The sequence below is a fragment of the Helianthus annuus genome, chromosome 3 (genome assembly GCF_002127325.2).
Source record: "Helianthus annuus cultivar XRQ/B chromosome 3, HanXRQr2.0-SUNRISE, whole genome shotgun sequence".
NCBI classification, from domain to species: domain Eukaryota; kingdom Viridiplantae; phylum Streptophyta; class Magnoliopsida; order Asterales; family Asteraceae; genus Helianthus; species Helianthus annuus.
Window position 1 is genome coordinate 10,218,522 of NC_035435.2, and position 22,683 is coordinate 10,241,204.

Below are 22,683 nucleotides of genomic sequence, written 5' to 3' on the forward strand. Positions count from 1 at the left end.
TTTGATCAAAACCACAAAATTTATACATACTTACATACACATTTGCATACATTATACAGACATACATACTAACATACACATTTTTCACCAATTGCAAACATTTACTTTCACCAATTGTTCATCATTGACATACACCTACATACATACATTCATAGACTTACATACATATATACATGCTTACATACACCTACATACACAAATACATAGATTTTCATTTACAAATTTTCACCAAATACACCTACATTATACATTTGACATACTAACATACACCAACATACTTACATTCATAGACTTACATACACTTTGCCTGTCGCCGCTAATGGTGTATAATTCTTGTAGTGATTTTAATAATTTGTAAAGGTTGAACTTTTTTAAAATACACTTTGTGAAATTCTTAAAAAAATAGCTTGTAACCCATTTGAACAGCATGTCTATTTGTATATAAAGCTAGAAAAAATGATAAAATAGTATTCATTAATCATTATCACTAAAAAAATGTTTACATTGATAATCGTATATAACCCATTTTTGACACAAAAACACATTATATATCAAACAAATGTGCAGAAATACAGTCCAAAAAATCGCATTTAACCCATTCTTCACTATGGTTACTAAAAAAATCGCATTTAACCCATTCTTCACTATGGTTACTGACATAAAACTAATGAACATTTTAACATCTATTTTTGGACTAAAAAATAGGTGGGTATGTAAAGGAAAATGACTGGTGAAGTTCTTAAGGGATGATGAACCAACATATTTAGCCAATTTGAAGAAATGTTCAAGCTAACATTCATCCTAACATACGTTCATCCTAACATACATTTACTTCTAAACATTTTCACCAAGCTAACATTCATCCTAACATATATTTACCAACATTTACATCTTGGAACAAAAATAAACATACACTAACCTTTTTTGAAGGAGGAGAAGAGGTGGTGCCGGTGGAGATGAGGTGGCGGCCATGGAGACGAGGTGGTGCCGGTGGAGAAATTCTCTAGCATACACCCGAACACATAAAAATATACAAAAATTAAATGCTATAACATGTATATAACAAAAATAAAGAAGAAATGTAACAAAAACAAAGGTTCACTTACCGATTTGGGTGAAAATCGCGTTTTTCCGGCGGTAGAGGGAAGGTTTTGGGGGAAAAAGTGAAGAAAGAGGGAAGAAAAGGCGCTGATATGGGTCTGATAACGTAACACCATTAGCGGCGACGTGCTGTCTCCGGTAAAGCTCTGACAACAGATAAGGTTTGTGTGGCTAGGGTTTAAAGTTCTGACGCCTACTTTTAGTGGAGACACATGTCGCCGGTATTGACCCTAGCCCTGTCGCCGCTAATACCTTTTAAATCCCTAACCGTTAGATCAGGATTTTGATCAACGGCTGGGGTTTGGTCTCAGGCTCCGTGACACGGATCGACCAATAGCGGCGACACTTGGCCCGTCGCCGCTAATGGTGTCGTCGCTAATGGTGTATAATTCGTGTAGTGTAAATAGTATGATTTTTTTATATAGTTTGTATTATATTATTTTTGGTACTATAATTTTTTTTTTTAAATATAACAATATATTTGTTTTATTTTTTGTAGAAAACTATCAAACTCTACCTGTTTTTTGGAATAAAATTCGCGAAACTTTTTTTAATGCAATGGGTATGTCATTGGTTCCAAGAAGTTTTCCAACGCACCAAGGATAGCTGGGTAGCAGTCAAAACGACGCGAATATATTAACAAGAGCTTTGGAGGAGTACAACCAAACGAGAAGCGTTTTTTCATACTTTAATTGTTGGGAGCTTCTACTTGGAAGTAATGTAATTTTTTTATTTAATGAAATATTATTAGTTAAGCTTTTAAATATAATTCAAAGTCTTGTAATCCGGCCCAGTGCTCGATGACTTGTGATTCGGCCCAATGACCAAGTCACTTAAACAAGTGTTGTTGTGCACGACGGAGGAATGTCGTGACTTAAACCGAATCAAGACGAGACTCGCCGAATCGATTCGCGTCGAACCGAGTTGCGTCCACAAAATATGTATCAACAAGTAATGTTATTGGGACCTTTGTACTAACATCCATAACGGATCAAACAACTATGTAGTGTTTATGTTTCCTATTGATGCACTTTTGTGTGGATGTGGCTCGGTTTGGTTCAAGACCGAAGTTGACGACTTTCCTTTGTCGTACGACCTGGAAAACGGGATACAAATGACGAAGACACGAGAAAGACTCGGTTAGATATTGATGATATCATGACATCATCATAAAGGAAAGCATGCATGCATTAATATCCACATACATCGATCAGGAGGTTCATGTTTACTATCGATTCACAAGTGTATCGATCCAAACTTATAATATAAGAACTATCGACATATATATAGGATCAAAATCATTTTAGAACCTTATATATTTTCAGAACTTGCAGAACTCATCACAACCCTTACATCAACAAGGTCTATCGATAAAGAACAACATATATCGATCATGATGTATCGGTCACACAATGTCTATCGATCAACATGAAGCTATCGATCCATATGCATACCTATCGATAGGTTCTTAGTATAAATAGTTCGTTCCTCATTTGTAACAGAGAGCTTGGAGGAGCTAGAGAGAGAGAAAGAGAGGCTAGAGAGAGAACGAGAGTTATTGTAGTGCTTTGTATGCTCGAATATTGTACCGAAACCGTGTCGAATATCGAATACACCAACGCGTTAATCGTTGAATCTTTATTGTGTAAAGTATTCTCTCGCTCGGTTTGTGTCGCAGCTTGGATTCCGGACTCGCTACGTCATCCGAAACAAGAAATCATTTAGTCCGACGATCCGTAACGGGACGTACATTTCCTTTAAGAACTAAGATGACTAATATTATCACCACAATAAACTTACAAAAAATGAATTATGTATCATTCACTAATCATTCATAGGTACCAACCTCCGTCCGCATTTCTCCTACGAGATTTTTGGGGTGTGACAGTTTTGGTATACACACAAACACTTTATTTACAAAGATAAATTATTTATCACAGCATTCGATTTTTAAAAATATACGCTTGATCGGGGGACCAATTAGATGGGTTGTTCAATAATTGCGGGTGCGGTTATGAAATATTGTATATAAGTTTTAGTTTTTTATATATTGTGGGTGCGGTAATGAAAATATTGTATATAAGTTTTAGTTTTTTATATATATTCTAAAGACATACATCTAAATATTAATAAAAGACTTCATTTAATGACACATGAAATTCTCTCTTTTAACCTCCTACTTTTTTTTGTTTTTTTAATACAAACAGTTTATCTTTTTTTTAATTGTAATTGTAACTCCTATAAAATCTCAACAAATTTAAAAAAATAAATACAAACCTAAAGCAAAATAGATGTAAATAAAAATAGATAGATATTATAGCAACTATATAATCAATTTACTCCCAATATCAATATCATTCAATTCGATAGATGGTTTGATTTTTTTCTTTTTCAATAAACAAATCAAAGATGTAAACAAAAATAGATAGAGATTATAGCAAATATATAATCAATCTACTCCCAATATTAATATCGATTCGAACAAAACAATATTAAAACTAAAACAACTAAACGTCTAAACATTATTATGTTAATTGTTTTTACAAATAATAATATTTTTAGGGTGTGGCTAAATGCACCTACATTTTTATTGTTTATACCTTCCTTTCCAAAAATATCATTTTTATAATTTTTTAAATTCCACCCTTTACCTTAGAGGTGTACAAATCGGTTCTGGTTATTAACCGAACCGGTTTTTATCATAAAAAACAAACCATTTTTTTATAACCAGTTTTGGTTACTAACCGATTTTTTTACTCAAAACAACAAATGGTCCAACCGGTTAGGGTAGGTTTTTAACCAGTTTATTCCAACAAAACCGGTTTTTTATAACCAGTTTCGGTTTTAAAACCGGTTTCGAGGATAAATATCCCTAACCGGTCTACAACCGGCGGTTCGCACTACAAGAACAAGGCACCTTTAGCGGCGACAGGTGTCGCCGGTATTGACCACTTTTGTCGCCGCTATTGACTTTTAGCGGCGACATGTCACCGTTAAAACGTCGCCGGTATTGCTCGGACGCTATTGACCGGTTGTCGCCGGCAAAGACTACTGTCACCGGTATTGATCCTTCACTTTTACCGACGACATCTGTCGTCGCTAAAAGTGTCGCCGGTATTAATCTTCGTCGGTAAAGGTTGAAAGGCAATAGCGGCGACAGATGTCGCCGCTAAAAGTCTGTTTTTTTTTTAATACAGCAGTTTCAAACAACGCAAGCATACGCCATGAACATAATCAACATATACTAAAGGTAATATAATAAAAAAATACGTTTAAGTCATACATTATATCCTACAACGTTTAATTAAATCTAAATCATACATTAAAAACAAGTCACTCATCGTTATCGTTGGGTTCATCGTCGGATTCATTATCGAATAAGTTGTCAGAATCGTAGTCTTTTGACTTTCCTTTTCCTTTTCCTTGTGAAGCAAGATAGTTGTTGATGCGGACCCAAGTGTAGAGGAACAGGCCATCTTGTATTTGGAGGCCCAAGATCGTGTAACAAAAGGGGCCTCACTAAAATGGCTCTAACTTGGGCTACAAGGGTCCGTTTTGGGCGTGCGACCAGGCGAAACGACCGTGAGAACGAGCTCCATCTTGCTGCAAACGCCTACGGTGGTTTGGGTCATCGTCCGGGCCATAAAACGCTTATTTCCATGAGTTATTTTATGTTTTATGTTTTTTAGTGGGTTTTTTGGACTTTTATTTTGTTCTAGTATTTGGCCCAAGTGTGTTTTAGGCCCATTTTCGAATTTCAGTCTCTATTTATATGTTGCTAAAGATAATGAAAAGTTCAGACTTGAATTTTGAGAAAACTGATTTTTCACTTCAAATTCCGTGCCATTTGGGTTGAATTTTGGGGTTGGGGAAGAACTACACGGGTATTCGTAGAATCAACGTGTTTGATCTTCATTTATCGTACCACGCACTACATCAGTTGTTAAGTTGGTTCAAAAATGACGGGGTTTGGAACAAGCTGTTAACAAAATCCTACAATAATAGATAGCAAAACGTATATTAGCATATTAATTAACGCTACCAACATATATTTAACAAGGAAACATGCGTTCGTTTGTCATTTTATAAATTGCGTAGTTTACCTCAGAAAAGGGTTCTTGCGTCCGAGCTTGCGAAGATGACATGTTAGATGACGAGTGCGAGGACGTGTTGGAAGAAGGTTTAGGCCCCATCCCGCGGTACCATCCTCGCCGCTCACCCAACGCTTCCTGATACGGGGCAATTGGCGGACCCTCACCGCTCCATTCACTTGTGGCCTGTTATATGTTCCGCTGTATTTTACGAAGATGATTAAATATATATGTGTATATATATATATATATATATATATATATATATATATATATATATATATATATATATATTTGTTATAGAAAATAATACTTAAAAGAAATACTTACGTAATTTTGTTTAGCAACCGGATCAACCCAATTCCCTTGATTGTCCGTGTGGGTTTTAGCATACGTAGGTACCCAATCCATATCCTGTTTAACATTAAACTTAGATTAGACATTAAATAAACAAAAGCTTACACACACGCACACATACATAAAACATTACATTTTTATAGGCGGTGCTACGGTACGACGATGTCCCCCCACGGTATGGGAATTGTTGTTTCTCGCGTACTAGTGTGTTGGCCTCGCTTCTTTTAATATATTTTTCTTCTCGGAAACCTTCGATGGTTCTCAACCAGTTATCATAGGGCATATCCGGGGGATGGAATGCCCTTGCACTCTCAAGATCCTCGTAACCTCCCTTGCTCTTAAATAATTTTTTAGCATCGTACTTGCAGTCAGAGTACCGCTTCATAAGCACAGCCCTAATGCCACCCGTCAAGTTTTTGGCCTCTATATGACGTTCCACTTCATCAAAATTGAAATTTTCCTACAAATTAAATAAAAAAGTTAAAATATCATATATAAATTAGATTTGCATGTGCTTAAATATTTGATAAAATTTTATGCATATAACTTATTTACCCGTAAGTGGTTCATGAGGTCATCCTTGTAATGTTGTTCAACGTTATCCCATCCAATTTTATCGAACGGGATGGACCGCCACATATACAGGCCGGCCTCCCATGAAAATATATCTCTTGTTTTACCAACAGGGGTATACGTGACCTGCCTGTCAAACGTAAGCGATACAGGCCCCCCCGCTTTTACCAGACGCCTTAGTTTCTCGTTTTTTGCTTTCCCCCTAACTCTCTTCGGGGGAACCGCTGCAATTAAAACAAAAATAATTAGTAACAACATTTATAATATAAAAAATATAAGGACTACAAAAGCAGTGTAAGTGTAAGCAGTCATTTTCGCACAAATTGAAAGAGCATACAACTCCGGGTGGAATTCTGGAGAATTTTGTGTTTTCATCGAATGGACCTAACAAATATAGAGTAATAATGTTTGTTATATATGTATTACCTAGCAAGTATAGACTAATGAGTGTTATATATGTATTATACCTTATGGAGAAACCATCCCGGAAATTTGGTTTTAAGATCATCATGGGGATGTGTATGTTTGAATTCACTACATTGATGACAAATATAAGAAAGGAATGAGAAATACCAATTAACAGATTATGAAATGTTAAAGATAGAAGCACTCACTTCATGTACTCCCTAACTTCTGCGCAGTTTTCGAGGACAAACCATTCCATCTTGCTTTTTTCGATGAATGATAGATATTTGTCCTTTATTGCGCCAACATAACGACATTTGGACTCAAACACCCATAACTTTCTTTTTTCAACAACGACATCATCGTTTCTATCTGGGCGATTGAACATAGTCTGAACATCTTTAAGGTACATTGAACAAAATGTTAGAGCTTCTTCAAACACATAACCTTCACCTATACAACCTTTAGGCCTTGCCGGGTTTTTGACATAGTTCTTTAGTTTTTTCATGTATCTTTCAAATGGATACATCCATCTAAAAGCTACTGGACCTCCCGCAGGTGGATAGATCATCTCTAACTTGCATAAGATGGTAACAATTTCATCCTTTGCTTTCTTCATATCATCCACCGATAGTGTTCTAGAGCAAAGTTGCTTAAAGAACATACAAAGGTCTACTACTGGTGTAGATGTATCTTTAGTCAAAAGCCCTCTAACCCCAATCGGTATCAAACGTTGCATGAGGATATGACAGTCATGAGATTTCAACCCGGTAATGTTAGCATTGTTATCTGTCACCCTCTTACTGATATTAGATCCAAACCCATCTGGTAATTTAACATTTTTTATAAACTGAAATAAAAGTTTTCGATCATCGGACTTGAATGGGTACTTTGGGTGGGGACTTAAGAACTTGCCACCCGATTGTTTCAGCCATTGTGACGGCCGAATGTTTAGTTTTTCCAAGTCGGACCGCGCATTTGGCGTGTCTTTGCTCTTATCGTTCATTAGAAAAGTACCGAGCAAGCTGTCGCACAAATTTTTCTCTATATGCATTACATCTAAGTTATGTTTCAGCTGCAGAGAAGACCAATACTCAAGGTTAAAAAATATGCTTCTTTTGGACCAGTTCAACTCGAAATCTGACCGGGTTATCCTCCCACCTCCAAAATCTGGATGCTTGCCTGGTAGCCGATTAATTAAACGACCGAGTTGAGCTTCTATGTCAGCTGGGCTAAACTGTCTCGGAGGGTCTCGTGTCTCGGGTCTCCTGTTAAAGTCGAGACTTGTTCTCCAAGGATGGTTGGCATCTAAGAACCAGCGATGACCAACATAAGCACATTTACCAGTTACACGTATTGAAGGAGTGTCTTGGTTACAAGTTGGGCATGCCATGTAGCCTTGTCCGCTCCAACCTGATAGGCTACTACGGGCTGGAAAGTCATTTATGGTCCATAACAACGCCGCCTTCATTGTGATGTATGTGTTTGTTGCTGCGTCTTTAGTACGTACACCTGTCTGCCACAATTGCTTAAGCTCATCCACTAACGGTCTAAGGAAAACGTCCATGTCTTTCCCTGGTGATTTAGGGCCAGGAATGAACAAGGTCAACATGAATGTGGACTCTCGTATGCATAGCCAGGGAGGCAGATTATATGTGGTGAGTATAACCGGCCACGTGCTATGAGTTGAGGATCCACTACCGTTGTTAAAGGGATTAAAACCGTCAGCTGCAAGCCCTAAGCGAACATTTCGTGGCTCCATCGCGAAGTTTGGGTACTTTTTATCAAAGTCTTGCCATGCAGATCCATCAACTGGATGACGCATAGTCCCATCTTCCGATCGTCCAGTACTATGCCATATCATATCTTTCGCTGTGTGCCTTGAACAATACAAACGTCGTAGTCTAGGCGTCAAAGGAAAGTATCGTAACACTTTACGAGCCACCTTCGTGCCTTTTATGTCTTTATCGACCCATCGACTCTCATTACAAACGGGACAATTTTGCAAGGACTCGTTTTCTTTCCAAAAGAGAGCACAATCATTTGTGCACACATCTATAATCTCATATGCCAAACCCAATCTTCTTAAATGTCTTCTTAGCTACATAATACGAAGGGGGAATCTTGTTGCCTTCTGGCATTGACTCTCGCAACAACGAGAGGAGTCGATCTACTCTTTCATTTTGAAAATGGTACGTATCCTTTATATTCAAAAGCTTTGCTAAAAAGTCGATAGAAGAAAACTTGGTACAACCAGGATATAATTCTGTTTCAACTTCCTTTACCAGGTCTTCAAAATTATCAACAACACCGCTACTATCTCCATTCGAGTTCTCTTGGTTAAGGTATGTATCTTCTTCCATACGCTCCCCCCTAATGTCTTCAATAACGTTTACCATACCGTCTTGTGGCGCAACATCGTTTACTTTTGCAATTGGAGTCGTGTCCCTGTGATGTCACACCCCGACCCGCAGCGGAAAGGTATGGGGCAGATGATTGCCCATAGCTCATGATAACTAATTATTGTTTCAGTATTTAAAGCATATCCATTTAAATAGTCACATATCATATAATAATCAAAATTTGTTCATACATTGTTCAATACAAACATATCAAGATTTCAATTTATTTTCCTAAGGCCCATGCTACGTGTCCACATCACTTGATCATCAACTTTGAAAACCTGCACCACGTTAGAAAAATATATTTTTGGGTCAACAAATAAGTTGGTGAATAATTTCCTCCGTTTTATAGAAAACAGTTTTATATTTATTTCTTTTAAAAAAATATTTTTAACATGCACCTCAAGGTTAGTGTGTAAAAGGTCTCATATCATCAACGTAGTAAACATATCCATAAATCCAAATTTACCAAACAACAATACACCATCAATAACAACACAAACAAACAAAATAAATAGACTCCTGATAATAGCGTGCATTAGGCTCAAGCCCCGAGGAGCGAGTCTAATACTGTTGGCGATACTAGGCTACAACCCATGGCCGTGGGGAACCTAGTCAGCCGTGTGGATCCACTAGAATAATAGCATGCAATAGACTTGACATCAGATAACATATAGAATAATAGAATACACATAAGACGTTCACATAATAACACTTGATCATAGCATGTTAAGTAAATCGAAAAATGTAACGTGATGCACCCCAAAATTTGTAAAAGATTAAAAAGGGGAATGGAAGAAATTACTCACAGGTTGCGAAGAGACGTTCCATGAGAATTAACGCACGAACTGGAATATGTGGAATTCTAAAATAATAACCGCATTGTAAATAACAGACATACTAAACGAAAGGATAACCTAATGATTTTAGGAAATTGGGTTCTCCTATTTGAGAGCTTGGAAATATATAAAATTATATTCGTTCAACAAAGAAGTAACCAAAATACTAATTGTATATGTTTTAGAATTTATTAATATGGCAAAAATCATAGAATTGCTATTTTAATGGTTTTGAATATTTGATAATGGCAAATGATTAAATAAGTTCATCAAGTTCATCAAAAAAATTATATAGATTCAATTTAATATTCATCCTCAATTTTATTTTGAAATAATAATTTCGTAATGGGATTTATTTGTCTAAACCATTCCACCAATTATTTAGTTATATAATCAAAAAAAAAAATATAGAAAATCCATAATAATTTTACAACCATCATATAATCTGTAAAAATCAATAATATTATTTATAAAAAAATTATTTATGATAAACTTGTATATATTTTTAAAGGATTAAAACATGAGTTGTGCATATTAGATCTAAAAATTTTCAAAAAAATTAAGGAAAGTTTCTATAAAAATTACCTAGTATTTATATAATCTGAAATAATCAACAAAAATATTTATTGAATTTTGATAAGACTATTTTGTATTTTTATTTGATTTAGCTAGCGATTAAAATATATATAATTCACCAAAATTCCAATTTGATATCTAAAAATTCCCAAAATTTACACATAACATGCTAATATGATATATAACAACATTATACTTTTAATTTCATCAAAACACAAGTCTAAATCTAAAAGCCCCAATTTCTATGCATGAAGAACCCTAATTTCAACTAAAATTAAAATCGGATTAACTTGCCTTCTATCACGGAAATTGATAGAGGGCTTTCGTAGAGCACGAAAAATTAAGCAAGTTAGGCTTTGGAATCACCTGAAAATGGTAAAGAATTGAAGGTGATATCGCCACATGAAATTTGGAGCCCTAGAATGATCTTTGATCCAATTCGCGATGTACTGTTGAGGAAACGAGGAAATTTCAGTGGGGTTTTGCATGGTTCGATCAAGGGTTTCAAATGGTGTAAGCCATGTCTATCAATTTGCGAGAATGAACGAAACCCAAACGTGTTCTTAAGACTTGACAATGGTTTTCAAAAAAAAAAATGATAAAATTTCGATTTTGTCACACCCCTAATTTCCACGTGTCACCGGTGGGCCCGGTGGGGGATTCCGTGACGTAGTTGATATCATCATATGTCAAACAACACAAATTATAATGCACAGCGGAAGCAAATGAAAATAGATTTATTTCAACTATTAATTGTAATATCAAGTATCACAACCAGTCAAAATAGATCCACAGGCGGATCGAAGTAAAAAGAAAGTTATTGTTCAACAGATTACGCATCCCAAAAGCTTGCGAGACTCTACGATGCTAAGGAGAAACCAGCCTATTCCGTATAGCACCTGCACTTAATCTTTTTGGGGAAAATACGTCAGTTTGCACTGGTAAATACAATTTAACTGACTCATTTTAAAAATATTGGTTTTAAATGCACAAGGCACAAAACATTTTATAACTTGGGAATAATTAAGCAGAGTTAAACTTGTAAAAGATTTACATGTTTGTTGACCGTTTAGTCGCCCGAGTCGTGTCGGGTTTAAGGTTAAATGACACACCACATGGTATAAGTCCGCGGCGGGAAGCCAACGTTAATACCTTAAAATAATAGACATAAAACCGGGTGTACGCCTACACCCGACTGTCGAGGTTGTGGCCAAAAATGATGCCAAGGATATCCGGGACATGGTCATTAAGCTCCCAAAGGTACAAGAAACAAACAACACCAGATTTTCAAACGGGTCCCATTGGTAATACCCATCTACTAATGAGATGGAACCAACCGCCCGACCAAGCGGTATATTACATACCGTACCCCCAAGCCCGTATAGGGAAAATAAGTTAAAAGTATTTACCTGAGCAAGTATAACCACAATTTCAAAAATGCACGTGTCTTTTACTGGGCTCCTATTCTGGAACAAAGGTTATAATAACCTATTAGAATCCTAACGGGTCTTTTAACATAGCCTAAGCTTAGACCGGTTAGTTTCAAAGAGTAATTATGGTTTAATCGCGAGGAATGCGAAAACCGGGGAGGAATGTGATTTAGACCCTACAAGCTTGGATACTTGTATAATATGGGTAAACTAAATACATCCTGAATTTTGAGACTTAGATGATATGGTTTGACCCGCTTCGGCTAATATGTGTGAACTAGTCACATAAGCCGATCCGAACGCGAAAGTGCGTAACGAGTAACCATATAAGTCATATGCAAGTTTCCTGAGATTATATGCACCAAATATGTTGTAATATCAGAAAGGTATGCCCAAATATGCCCCAAATGTTTTTATATGCCAATTACGCCTCATAAGGGCATTTTAGTAATTTTACATAGGCTAAAAAAAAGGGTAAAATGGGAAATCTGAGTTTCCAACTTTAGGCTACTGTTATAATGTATATTTTTATAAAATATATCAGTAGGTTTTAGGCCTTTTATATAAAATCTTATTTTGACATATACTATGTCGTAAAAATGCCTAAAAAGGCGGTTTGGAGCCATTTCCGGGTTTTGAAAGAAATGCTGATATTTTTATATTTCCAGAAGGCTCAAAGTATGATATTTAATATAACAAATCAGTTGGAAAAAGGCTTCGGGTCAAAAGGTTATGTAAAACTCATTTTATGACCGAAAAGGGTAAAACCGGCATAAGCCGAAAGAAGCTTAGAACCTCTAGTTATGCTCAGCCTAAAAATAAATAAAAATCTTTAAAATTCCCAAAATATTATTTTATAACAGTGGGTATAAAGTTTTGGCATAAAAATTCGGGTTTAGATAGGCTATGCGTTAATTACGCTAATAATTTACTAAGAAAGCCTCTATTTACGCTAATAAGCATAACTCTTAATCTAGACCTCAAATTGATGTCAAATTTTGGGGACAACTTTATATTTCAGTAACTAAGGTGTCTACCCTTTTACATTTTCAAAAATTATGATTCTTGGACATTCGGGCATAATGGTCAACATATGGGCTTTTAGCGGAAACATGCATACGAACTAAATATCTAATGAACCATATTGTGTAATCACAGGAGGATATACTAACATGTTAATAGGTCCAAAAGAAGCTCTAAGGCAGATTCAAACTTGCCTAAAACGGGTCAGAACTGAAAGTCAAAGCGAAAGTCAAACTATGCGACTTTCGGTTCCGAACCGGGTCTAAACAGAAAATTGTCGAGTTGAACATGTTGGAACATGTTCTTACACTTATTACCAAGTTATATAAATTTTCAAACAGGTTACATACAACCTACATTGCTAATTATGCGTTAATTCAAAGATAAGCATTCTGTTGACTTTTTCTAATTAGCTTTGACTCGACAATTAACATGCTTAGAGTGGGAATCTGGAAATACCCTTTTAAAGGTTTGTTACCCACTTAATTACCTTCCTAAAGGTACTTTTAATTCGTGATTAGACAAAGTACATTATGCTTAATCACGAAGTCAAACCTTAATTACGACGGTTTGACTTTTGCTTAATTAACTAAGCTAGAAAGGATTAAAGAGGGTTAAGGACACTTACAAGAGTCCTAAGATGGATTAGAGAGCCTAAGAATTTGACTTGGTGACCAGAGGAGCTCCAGAAAATGTTTAGCCAAGGTTCCAAGATGAGCAAGTTCAAATGATCAAACTCAAGCTCTATTTATAGTGAACCCAAGACTCTTGGATCAAGCCAAGTAAGTCTAATGTTGATACAAGATCATTACATTTGTCCCTAAGGGTCTAAAAACAGCCTATGCAGCCCATAGAAACCAAAATTTACGATTTAAGTCGGTTACAAGCAATGGACAGGCAGCTGTCCAAAACATACTGCCAGCGACGGTCTTACGGACCGTAAGCTTGAGGCCTTACGGTCCGTAAGACCTCTTGCGGACCGTATGCTACATGCCTTGCGGTCCGTAACCAACTTTACTGAAACATAGTTCAGGTGCCTTCTTTACGGACCGTAAGTCTAGGGCTTCGCGGTCCGTAACCGTTCATGCGGAACAGAATCTATATACCCTGCTTACGGACCGTAAGCCAAGGGCCTTGCGGTCCGTAAGCGATGACCAGAAGACAAAAATTTTGCAACTTTAAAGTCTTGACCATGCATTTACAAAACCGAAACATGCCTATCTTTTGCAGCTTGTGGGACCATCTGACCAACCTTTGCATGAGGAGAAGACTCTTACATGTCCCCTATTTCATTTATTCACAAAGGTCTTGACAAAATGACGGATATTTCAAAGGAATGGGTCTTGAAGTTTTTATAGAAGTTGGCCATTATATAACTAATGTTAATCACAAGGATCTTATTAAATTTAGGAGTAGTAACAACCTTCATTTCCATAGTCCTTAATAAAGATGAACTTTATTTATTGAGAACAACCGGTTATTGTACGAGATAATCATAAACTGATTTAAGGATCTTGGGATTTATAAAATGTCGGGTCGCTCAGAGGTGATTTAATAACATGTCGCCCTTGGGTCGTTCAGCGGTAATTAAAATACATGACGCCCCTTTTTAAATAAGTCCTACCACCTATCTCTTTATTAAATCCGGTTTCTCTGACACGTCTGTCACAGAGGACACGTGTCTTTATTTAATTGGATAGGAATTTTCGAGGTGTCACATCCTCACCCCCTTAAAAGAAATCTCGACCTCGAGATTTTTATTGAAATAACTGAGGGTATTTCTCCTTCATCGTGGACTCTAACTCCCACGTATAATCAGGACCTCTGCGGCCCTCCCATTTGACCTTGACAATGGGCACATGCTTCCTCCGAAGCTTCTTTACCTGTCGGTCTTCAATCGACACAGGTTTTTCTATAAACTTCAAGTTTTCATCAATATGCACATCTGTATGCGGGATGACTAGCGATTCGTCAGCCAGACATTTCTTCAAATTGCAGATGTGAAACACATTGTGAATACCACTAAGCTCTTCTGGTAAGTTTAACTTATAAGCCACTGATCCTACACATTCGATGATTTCGAATGGTCCAATGTATCTTGGGCTCAACTTACCTTTCTTGCCAAATCTCATTACCCCTTTCCAAGGAGACACTTTAAGAAAACTTTATCGCCAACCTCGAATTTGAGGGACTTCCGCTTACCATCGGCATAGCTTTTCTGCCTATCACGGGCAGCTTTTAGGTGCTCAGTGATTTGGGCAACTTTGTCAGTCGTCTCCAGGACTAACTCAGGTCCTGATACTTGAACATCTCCGACCTCGGCCCAGCAAATGGCGTTCTGCATTTCCTACCATATAGGGCTTCAAAAGGCGCAGCCTTAATGCTGGAGTGGTAGCTATTATTGTATGAGAAATCTATTAGAGGCAGGTGTCTATCCCAACTTCCTCCTAGGTCTATCACACATGCACGAAGCATGTCCTCTAGGGTTTGAATAGTACGCTCACTTTGCCCATCCGTCTGAGGATGATAAGCCGTACTAAAATTTAGCTGCGACCCTAGAGACTTTTGGAAACTTTTCCAGAAGTGAGATGTATATCTGGTATCTCGATCAGAGATGATGGATACCGGTACGCCATGCAGAGCTACTATCTTATCCATATATAATCGGGCTAACATGTCAGAACTGAAAGTTTCTCTAATGGGTAGGAAATGAGCTGACTTAGTCAGTCGATCCACTATCACCCAAATGGTATCATTTCCCTTTGGTGTTTTAGGCAACTTGGTTATAAAATCCATCGTTACCATCTCCCATTTCCAGGTGGGAATCTCAGGTTGTTGCAGCAAACCTGACGGTTTCTGATGCTCAGCTTTAACTTGAGCGCACGTCAGACATTTAGCCACATGGGTGGCTATAGACTTCTTCAAGCCTATCCACCAATAATTTGCCTTCACATCCTGGTACATCTTATCCGCTCCAGGATGGACGAAATATTTAGAATTGTGGGCTTCCTTAAGGATGACGTCACGAAGACCTCCATAAATAGGAACCCATATTCTTCCATTCAATCTCAAGATTCCGTCCTTGCCATAGGATAACTGTTCTTCAGTCACTCCTAGGTTCTCATTGGGGTAATTAGCTTCTAGCACTGCTTCCTTCTGTGCAGCTAACAACCTTTCATGCAGACCATTCCTGACCTCAATGCTTTTGGCGTTGATTCGGATTGGCTTTATCCTTTCTTTTCTACTGAGGGCATCTGCGACTACATTGGCCTTGCCTGGATGGTATCTTATTTCACAATCATAGTCATTTAGAGTTTCCATCCATCGTCGCTGCCTCATATTCAATTCTTTCTGGTTGAACAGGTGTTGCAGGCTTTTGTGATCAGAGTAGATCACACACTTCGTGCCATACAGGTAGTGCCTCCACAACTTTAGTGCAAATACAACAGCACCCAATTCTAAATCATGAGTGGTGTAATTTTTCTCATGCACTTTCAATTGTCGTGACGCGTAGGCGATGACCTTGCCTTTTTGCATTAACACACAACCCATCCCGGTGTGTGATGCATCACAATAGACTACAAATTCATCAATACCATCAGGTAACGTCAACACAGGAGCGTTACTTAATTTCTGCTTCAAAGTATCGAATGACTCTTGCTGCTTAGGCCCCCAATTGAATTTACTATTCTTGCGAGTCAGCAAAGTTAGGGGTGCTGCAATTCTTGAGAAATTCTCGATGAATCTCCTGTAGTATCCAGCTAAACCTAGGAAACTGCGAATTTTCGTAGGTGTCTTTGGTTCTTGCCAATTCATGACGGCTTCAACTTTAGCGGGATCCACTTGAATACCACGCTCACTGACCACGTGTCCAAGAAATTGGACTTCTCTCAACCAAAACTCACATTTGGAAAACTTGGCATACAGCTTTTCTTGGTGAAGCAGCTTTAGAATACTGCGGAGGTGTTTCTCGTGATCAGCTTTACTCTTGGAATAAATGAGAATGTCGTCAATGAAGACTATGACGAATTTATCCAAGTAAGGTTTGCAAACGCGATTCATGAGATCCATGAATGCGGCAGGTGCGTTTGTGAGCCCGAAAGGCATCACTAGGAACTCGTAGTGGCCATAACGAGTCCTAAACGCAGTCTTATGAACGTCTTCTTCTTTGACCTTCAACTGATGATATCCTGACCTCAGATCTATCTTGGAGAAGTAGCTTGCCCCTTGAAGTTGATCGAATAGATCGTCGATCCTGGGTAGAGGATACCTGTTTTTAATGGTAACCTTGTTGAGTTCTCGATAGTCGATACATAGACGCATCGAACCATCTTTCTTCTTGACAAATAGAATTGGTGCTCCCCAAGGAGATGAACTAGGTCTAATGAAACCTTTAGCCAATAATTCATCTAACTGTGTTCTCAATTCCTTCATCTCCGTTGGCGCTAATCTATACGGTGCCCTAGCAATCGGTGCGGCTCCAGGAATAATATCGATTCTAAACTCCACTTGTCGGTCTGGTGGCAAACCAGGCAGTTCTTCTGGAAATACTTCAGGGTATTCAGATATAACGGGGATATCTTCAATCTTCGGCTTTTGTTCATCAATGGTTACCTGTGCCATATAGATGACACAGCCATTCTTCAAACATTGGGATGCCTTGAGCATAGACAACTGCTTAGGCAATCCATGACGAGTATCTCCCTGAATGGTGAGTGATTCACCAGATGGAGTCTTGATTATTACTTGCCTTCTACTGCATACAATCTGGGCTTGGTTATGCGATAACCAATCCATACCCAATACTACATCGAAACCAGCTAACTTGAAGGGTAGCAAGGATAGAGGAAAAGAGTGGTTCCTAATGGATATAGCACATCCATCTAACACAGTCGAGACTGTTTCTAAGGTACCATCTGCTAACTCTACCTCATACTTAGCACTAAGGGTTTTAACAGGCAATCTTAACAGCTCACAGAATTTACTATCCACAAAAGATTTATCCGCGCCCGAATCAAATAATACTCTTGCGAAAACGTCATTAATGAGAAACGTACCAGTTATGACGTTGTCGTTCTGGATGGCTTCTTGGACATTCATTTGAAAGACCCTAGCGTTGGTCTTCTTTCCTTCTTCAGCCTTCTTGGCGTTCTTTGGGCAGTTAGTCTTGATATGCCCCTTCTCATTGCAATTAAAACAAGTTGCATCCTTTAACTTCTTGCATTCAAGAGTCCTATGCTCAGAGGACTTGCATATCCCACACTTTTTGGACTGGGACCCCTGTTCAAACCTGCACCTCCCAAAATGGTGCTTTTGACAGGTTTTGCACTTGGGCCTATCGCCCGATCGATTCTCATTCTTCCTGGCCTCGGAGCCCTTCTTACCATCACGGTTTCCCCTATGCCTCTTGCTTGATCTGTGAGAGTTATCATCTTCCCGTTTCCTTTTGTCAGATTCCGAACTTTTTAGAGCCCTCTGTCTTGCTGCATCTTGGGTGAGTGACAGAGATAAGTCGGTGACAGATCGAAACGTAACTGGTCGCGAGGCCTTCACACTGGCCTTGATTTCAGGGGCCAAACCCCCAATAAAACGCGCGATCCTTTTTGGTTCAGGGGTTACCAGGTAAGGTACTAATCTGGATAAGGTGTTAAAACTGGTGAGGTATGCTTGACAATCAAGGTTCTTCATAACCAAGGATAGGAATTCAGATTCAATACGCTCAACCTCATGTTGAGGGCAGTAGTTTTCCTTGATAAGAGCAACAAACTGCTCCCATGACATACTATACAAGGTAGCTTTCCCAGATGCCTGGATCAATGCTCCCCACCAAGCCAACGCCTCACCTTTGAAGGATTGTGATGCAAACTTCACCATGTCCCTCTCAGCACATCCACTAATGTCTACCACCGTCTCAATCTCATCGAGCCATGTCATACAATCAACTGCCCCTTTCTCCCCTGTAAACTCTCGAGGTTTACATGATACAAAATACTTATACGTGCAGCCTTTAGCACGTGGGGTTTCATCAACCACAAGCTTTTTAGGGTGAACACTGTTTTCATTGGAGGAATGACGATCCTCATCTTTCTTAGGTTTGGGAGAAGCAGGTGGCGGCTTGTTGCGAACCTCAGAATGGTTATTTGGCTTAGCATGAGGTGCAGACAGGGTTCTACTGTGGGTTTCACTGAATTCACTATACTGTCGCGCTAAGGCTTTGTCAACTGCTTCATTTACAATTGCTTTTAATTCGGCACTGGTTACTAGAAACTTTACATCATCACGGTTCTCAACCGGATGGCTATTGGCTTCCTCTGATCTAGTCATGTAGCTTCAACACTACATATAATTAATAGACAAGGTTTTACTTAAAGGCTCTTTTATAGTATTTTATGTTCTATTAACCAAGGTTTTAAATTGCCATTTTAGGTTAATTTATTGAAACATTAGGATGTTATTATCCTACAATGCTTTAATCATTAGCACATAGGCCTAGTCACAAGGACAATAAAGATATTTCAATAACCAAGATTTTCCAATATCTAGGTGTTTTAGGTCGAATCATAGTTCTATACCATTAATTAACAGGGAGTCATGAGCTACCACTGTCCTTAGTCACGGAGGACATTTAATTATTGCCCGCAGGCACTTCACTTTCAAAGAAGTGGTTAATTAATTTAAGGGAATTTTAAAATTAACCCAAATATACATGGCCTGTGTGACTTTACTGATTCACAGTTTGCCAAGAGCTTTAACATACTAGATGTTAATAATTTGGAATCTATTATGTGGGTTATACCATCTTGGCCAGGTTTTAATAACACAAGGGCTAGGTTTTACCTCTAAGATTCTTTTAATAATTAACGCAGAACAGTCCTAAATTGAGATGTTAATTATGGATCTTAACCTAATTATGGAACTACCATCTTGGCTTTGTTTTACAAAGCTAGGTCTTGGTTCACTTTAGATTTTACCAATTAATTATAATGGCAGATCCTTTTTAAATATTTCATTTATTTTCATAATTTATGCATGCAATAATTAAAGAAACTTAATTAAAACATCTCACACATAGTTTTAAGACAGTACTACAATTGCCCAAACGGGACTTCTACTAAAATAAATGAAAATGCCCACGCAGGGGCGGGAAACAAGAACAGACCCACGCAGGGGTTAACTAACCAAACTTGCTCACGCAGGAGCGGAATACAAACCACAGGCTCACGCAGGAGCTGAATACAGGAATAACAAGTCCACGCAGGGACTGAATTACAACACAAATAAGTAACAAGGGTTTTCAATGACCCCTCCTCTTCGATTTCCCCTTAAGCAAATCTGACAGCCCCTTGAAAAATCCTTGCCGCTCTTTGCGGTCTTCACGAACTTCTTGTTCAACTTGGCTCAGCCTCTCAAGGACTTCCTGTTGAATCGGTGGCTGAGGCGGCTGATACACCGGCGGAGGAGGTGGCTGATGCTGGTACCCATAAGTCGGGTAACCAGTAGTCCATGGCCCTCCATATGGTCCTTCAGGATGAAGAGCATTGTAATCCCGAGCTACTAGGTATGGATCTACCTCTGCATAACCGTAGTTGTATTTGTAGTGGGTGTGTGCCGGCTGCTCAAATGGGTTGTACGCCGCTGACCCAGCATATGCAGGAATCGGGTTATCGAAACCCAGAGGTGGTACCACAGGTACTGAGTTGACATCTGGTATGGGGCTTGACGGACCACCATCATAGGGGTCTTCTTCCTCCTGAAGTGGGGGATAATGGCTGCCACTAGATGGCTGGGGAGTAGCAATCCGAACTCCACCTCGCACGGACATCCGTGCATTAGACCTTCTTCGCCTTGGTGGCTCCGGAGGCGGCTGCTGCGGCTCTACTGGCGGTGGCGGCGGTGGCGTGACTGCCACAAATTGATGACCCACTGAAGGATCCTGTTGCTGCTCATGATGCGAGTGTTCAGACGGTGTGAAGTACCAGTCAATGTTTCGGAACCTTTCCTCGTAGCTGTCTGGACCACGATATGGCGATCCATGAAATGATGACCCATCTGATATCTCGATGGGATGGTTCGGCGTTCCTGATGCTGGCTCCACGGGGTCAGTATCCTCATCCATGTCGTTCTCCTCTGGAAAGTGGTCTCCCGGTCTGAGTGGGTTAAAACCCATGGGTTCAGGCAAAAGGTTAGCCGGGTTAAACCGGCTTTGGAAGACGGGTGTTGGGCTGCCAAAGGAATGGTGAGAATTGGATCTTTGGAGAGGTATGAAAGCTGGAGGCTGGTTATTGGGTTCGTTTTCAGAATTGGGCCCAAATGAATGTTGGTACAAAGGAGAGGAGCTAAGGGATACTGATCGCCTTCCTGGTTCGACATAGAGTCTCCAGGGCTCTTGCGGGCTGGTGCTCATAGTAATGGATGGGGTTCGCCGGTGCGAAGGCCCGGCTTCGTGATCATGACCTGTCACGGGTCCTTTGCCTCTACCTCGAAGGAATCTGGGTGGCATGATGACCTGCATACAATATTTAGATAACCACAACAATATAGTTATAAAAGACTCAAAAATAAAACAAAGCAGAGTTGTCCTATGTTCAATGTCTAGACTTGGAACTCGAAGAATTGTGCAAATTTGTGCACTGAGATTAAACACAAAAAAAGGCTAGTGTTTAATTCACTCAGTGTTGGCTCTGATACCAACCTGTCACACCCCTAATTTCCACGTGTCACCGGTGGGCCCGGTGGGGGATTCCGTGACGTAGTTGATATCATCATATGTCAAACAACACAAATTATAATGCACAGCGGAAGCAAATGAAAATAGATTTATTTCAACTATTAATTGTAATATCAAGTATCACAACCAGTCAAAATAGATCCACAGGCGGATCGAAGTAAAAAGAAAGTTATTGTTCAACAGATTACGCATCCCAAAAGCTTGCGAGACTCTACGATGCTAAGGAGAAACCAGCCTATTCCGTATAGCACCTGCACTTAATCTTTTTGGGGAAAATACGTCAGTTTGCACTGGTAAATACAATTTAACTGACTCATTTTAAAAATATTGGTTTTAAATGCACAAGGCACAAAACATTTTATAACTTGGGAATAATTAAGCAGAGTTAAACTTGTAAAAGATTTACATGTTTGTTGACCGTTTAGTCGCCCGAGTCGTGTCGGGTTTAAGGTTAAATGACACACCACATGGTATAAGTCCGCGGCGGGAAGCCAACGTTAATACCTTAAAATAATAGACATAAAACCGGGTGTACGCCTACACCCGACTGTCGAGGTTGTGGCCAAAAATGATGCCAAGGATATCCGGGACATGGTCATTAAGCTCCCAAAGGTACAAGAAACAAACAACACCAGATTTTCAAACGGGTCCCATTGGTAATACCCATCTACTAATGAGATGGAACCAACCGCCCGACCAAGCGGTATATTACATACCGTACCCCCAAGCCCGTATAGGGAAAATAAGTTAAAAGTATTTACCTGAGCAAGTATAACCACAATTTCAAAAATGCACGTGTCTTTTACTGGGCTCCTATTCTGGAACGAAGGTTATAATAACCTATTAGAATCCTAACGGGTCTTTTAACATAGCCTAAGCTTAGACCGGTTAGTTTCAAAGAGTAATTATGGTTTAATCGCGAGGAATGCGAAAACCGGGGAGGAATGTGATTTAGACCCTACAAGCTTGGATACTTGTATAATATGGGTAAACTAAATACATCCTGAATTTTGAGACTTAGATGATATGGTTTGACCCGCTTCGGCTAATATGTGTGAACTAGTCACATAAGCCGATCCGAACGCGAAAGTGCGTAACGAGTAACCATATAAGTCATATGCAAGTTTCCTGAGATTATATGCACCAAATATGTTGTAA

General features: G+C 38.9%; 1 protein-coding gene and 1 long non-coding RNA gene across 2 annotated transcripts; both read right to left on the reverse strand.

Annotated features, from left to right (window-relative positions):
* Positions 1–6,414: 6,414 nt before the first annotated feature.
* LOC110920779 lies at positions 6,415–6,822 on the reverse strand. The gene is made up of 3 exons (XR_002581892.2): positions 6,737–6,822; positions 6,590–6,656; positions 6,415–6,506 (listed from the first exon to the last, which is right to left on the reverse strand). It is a non-coding gene; the product is annotated as an uncharacterized LOC110920779 (long non-coding RNA).
* A 13,269-nt stretch (positions 6,823–20,091) lies between these two features.
* LOC110900909 (extensin-like) lies at positions 20,092–21,297 on the reverse strand. Its single transcript, XM_022147767.2, has one exon. The coding sequence runs from the start codon at positions 21,295–21,297 to the stop codon at positions 20,092–20,094; it is 1,206 nt and encodes a 401-aa protein (XP_022003459.2).
* Positions 21,298–22,683: the final 1,386 nt, after the last annotated feature.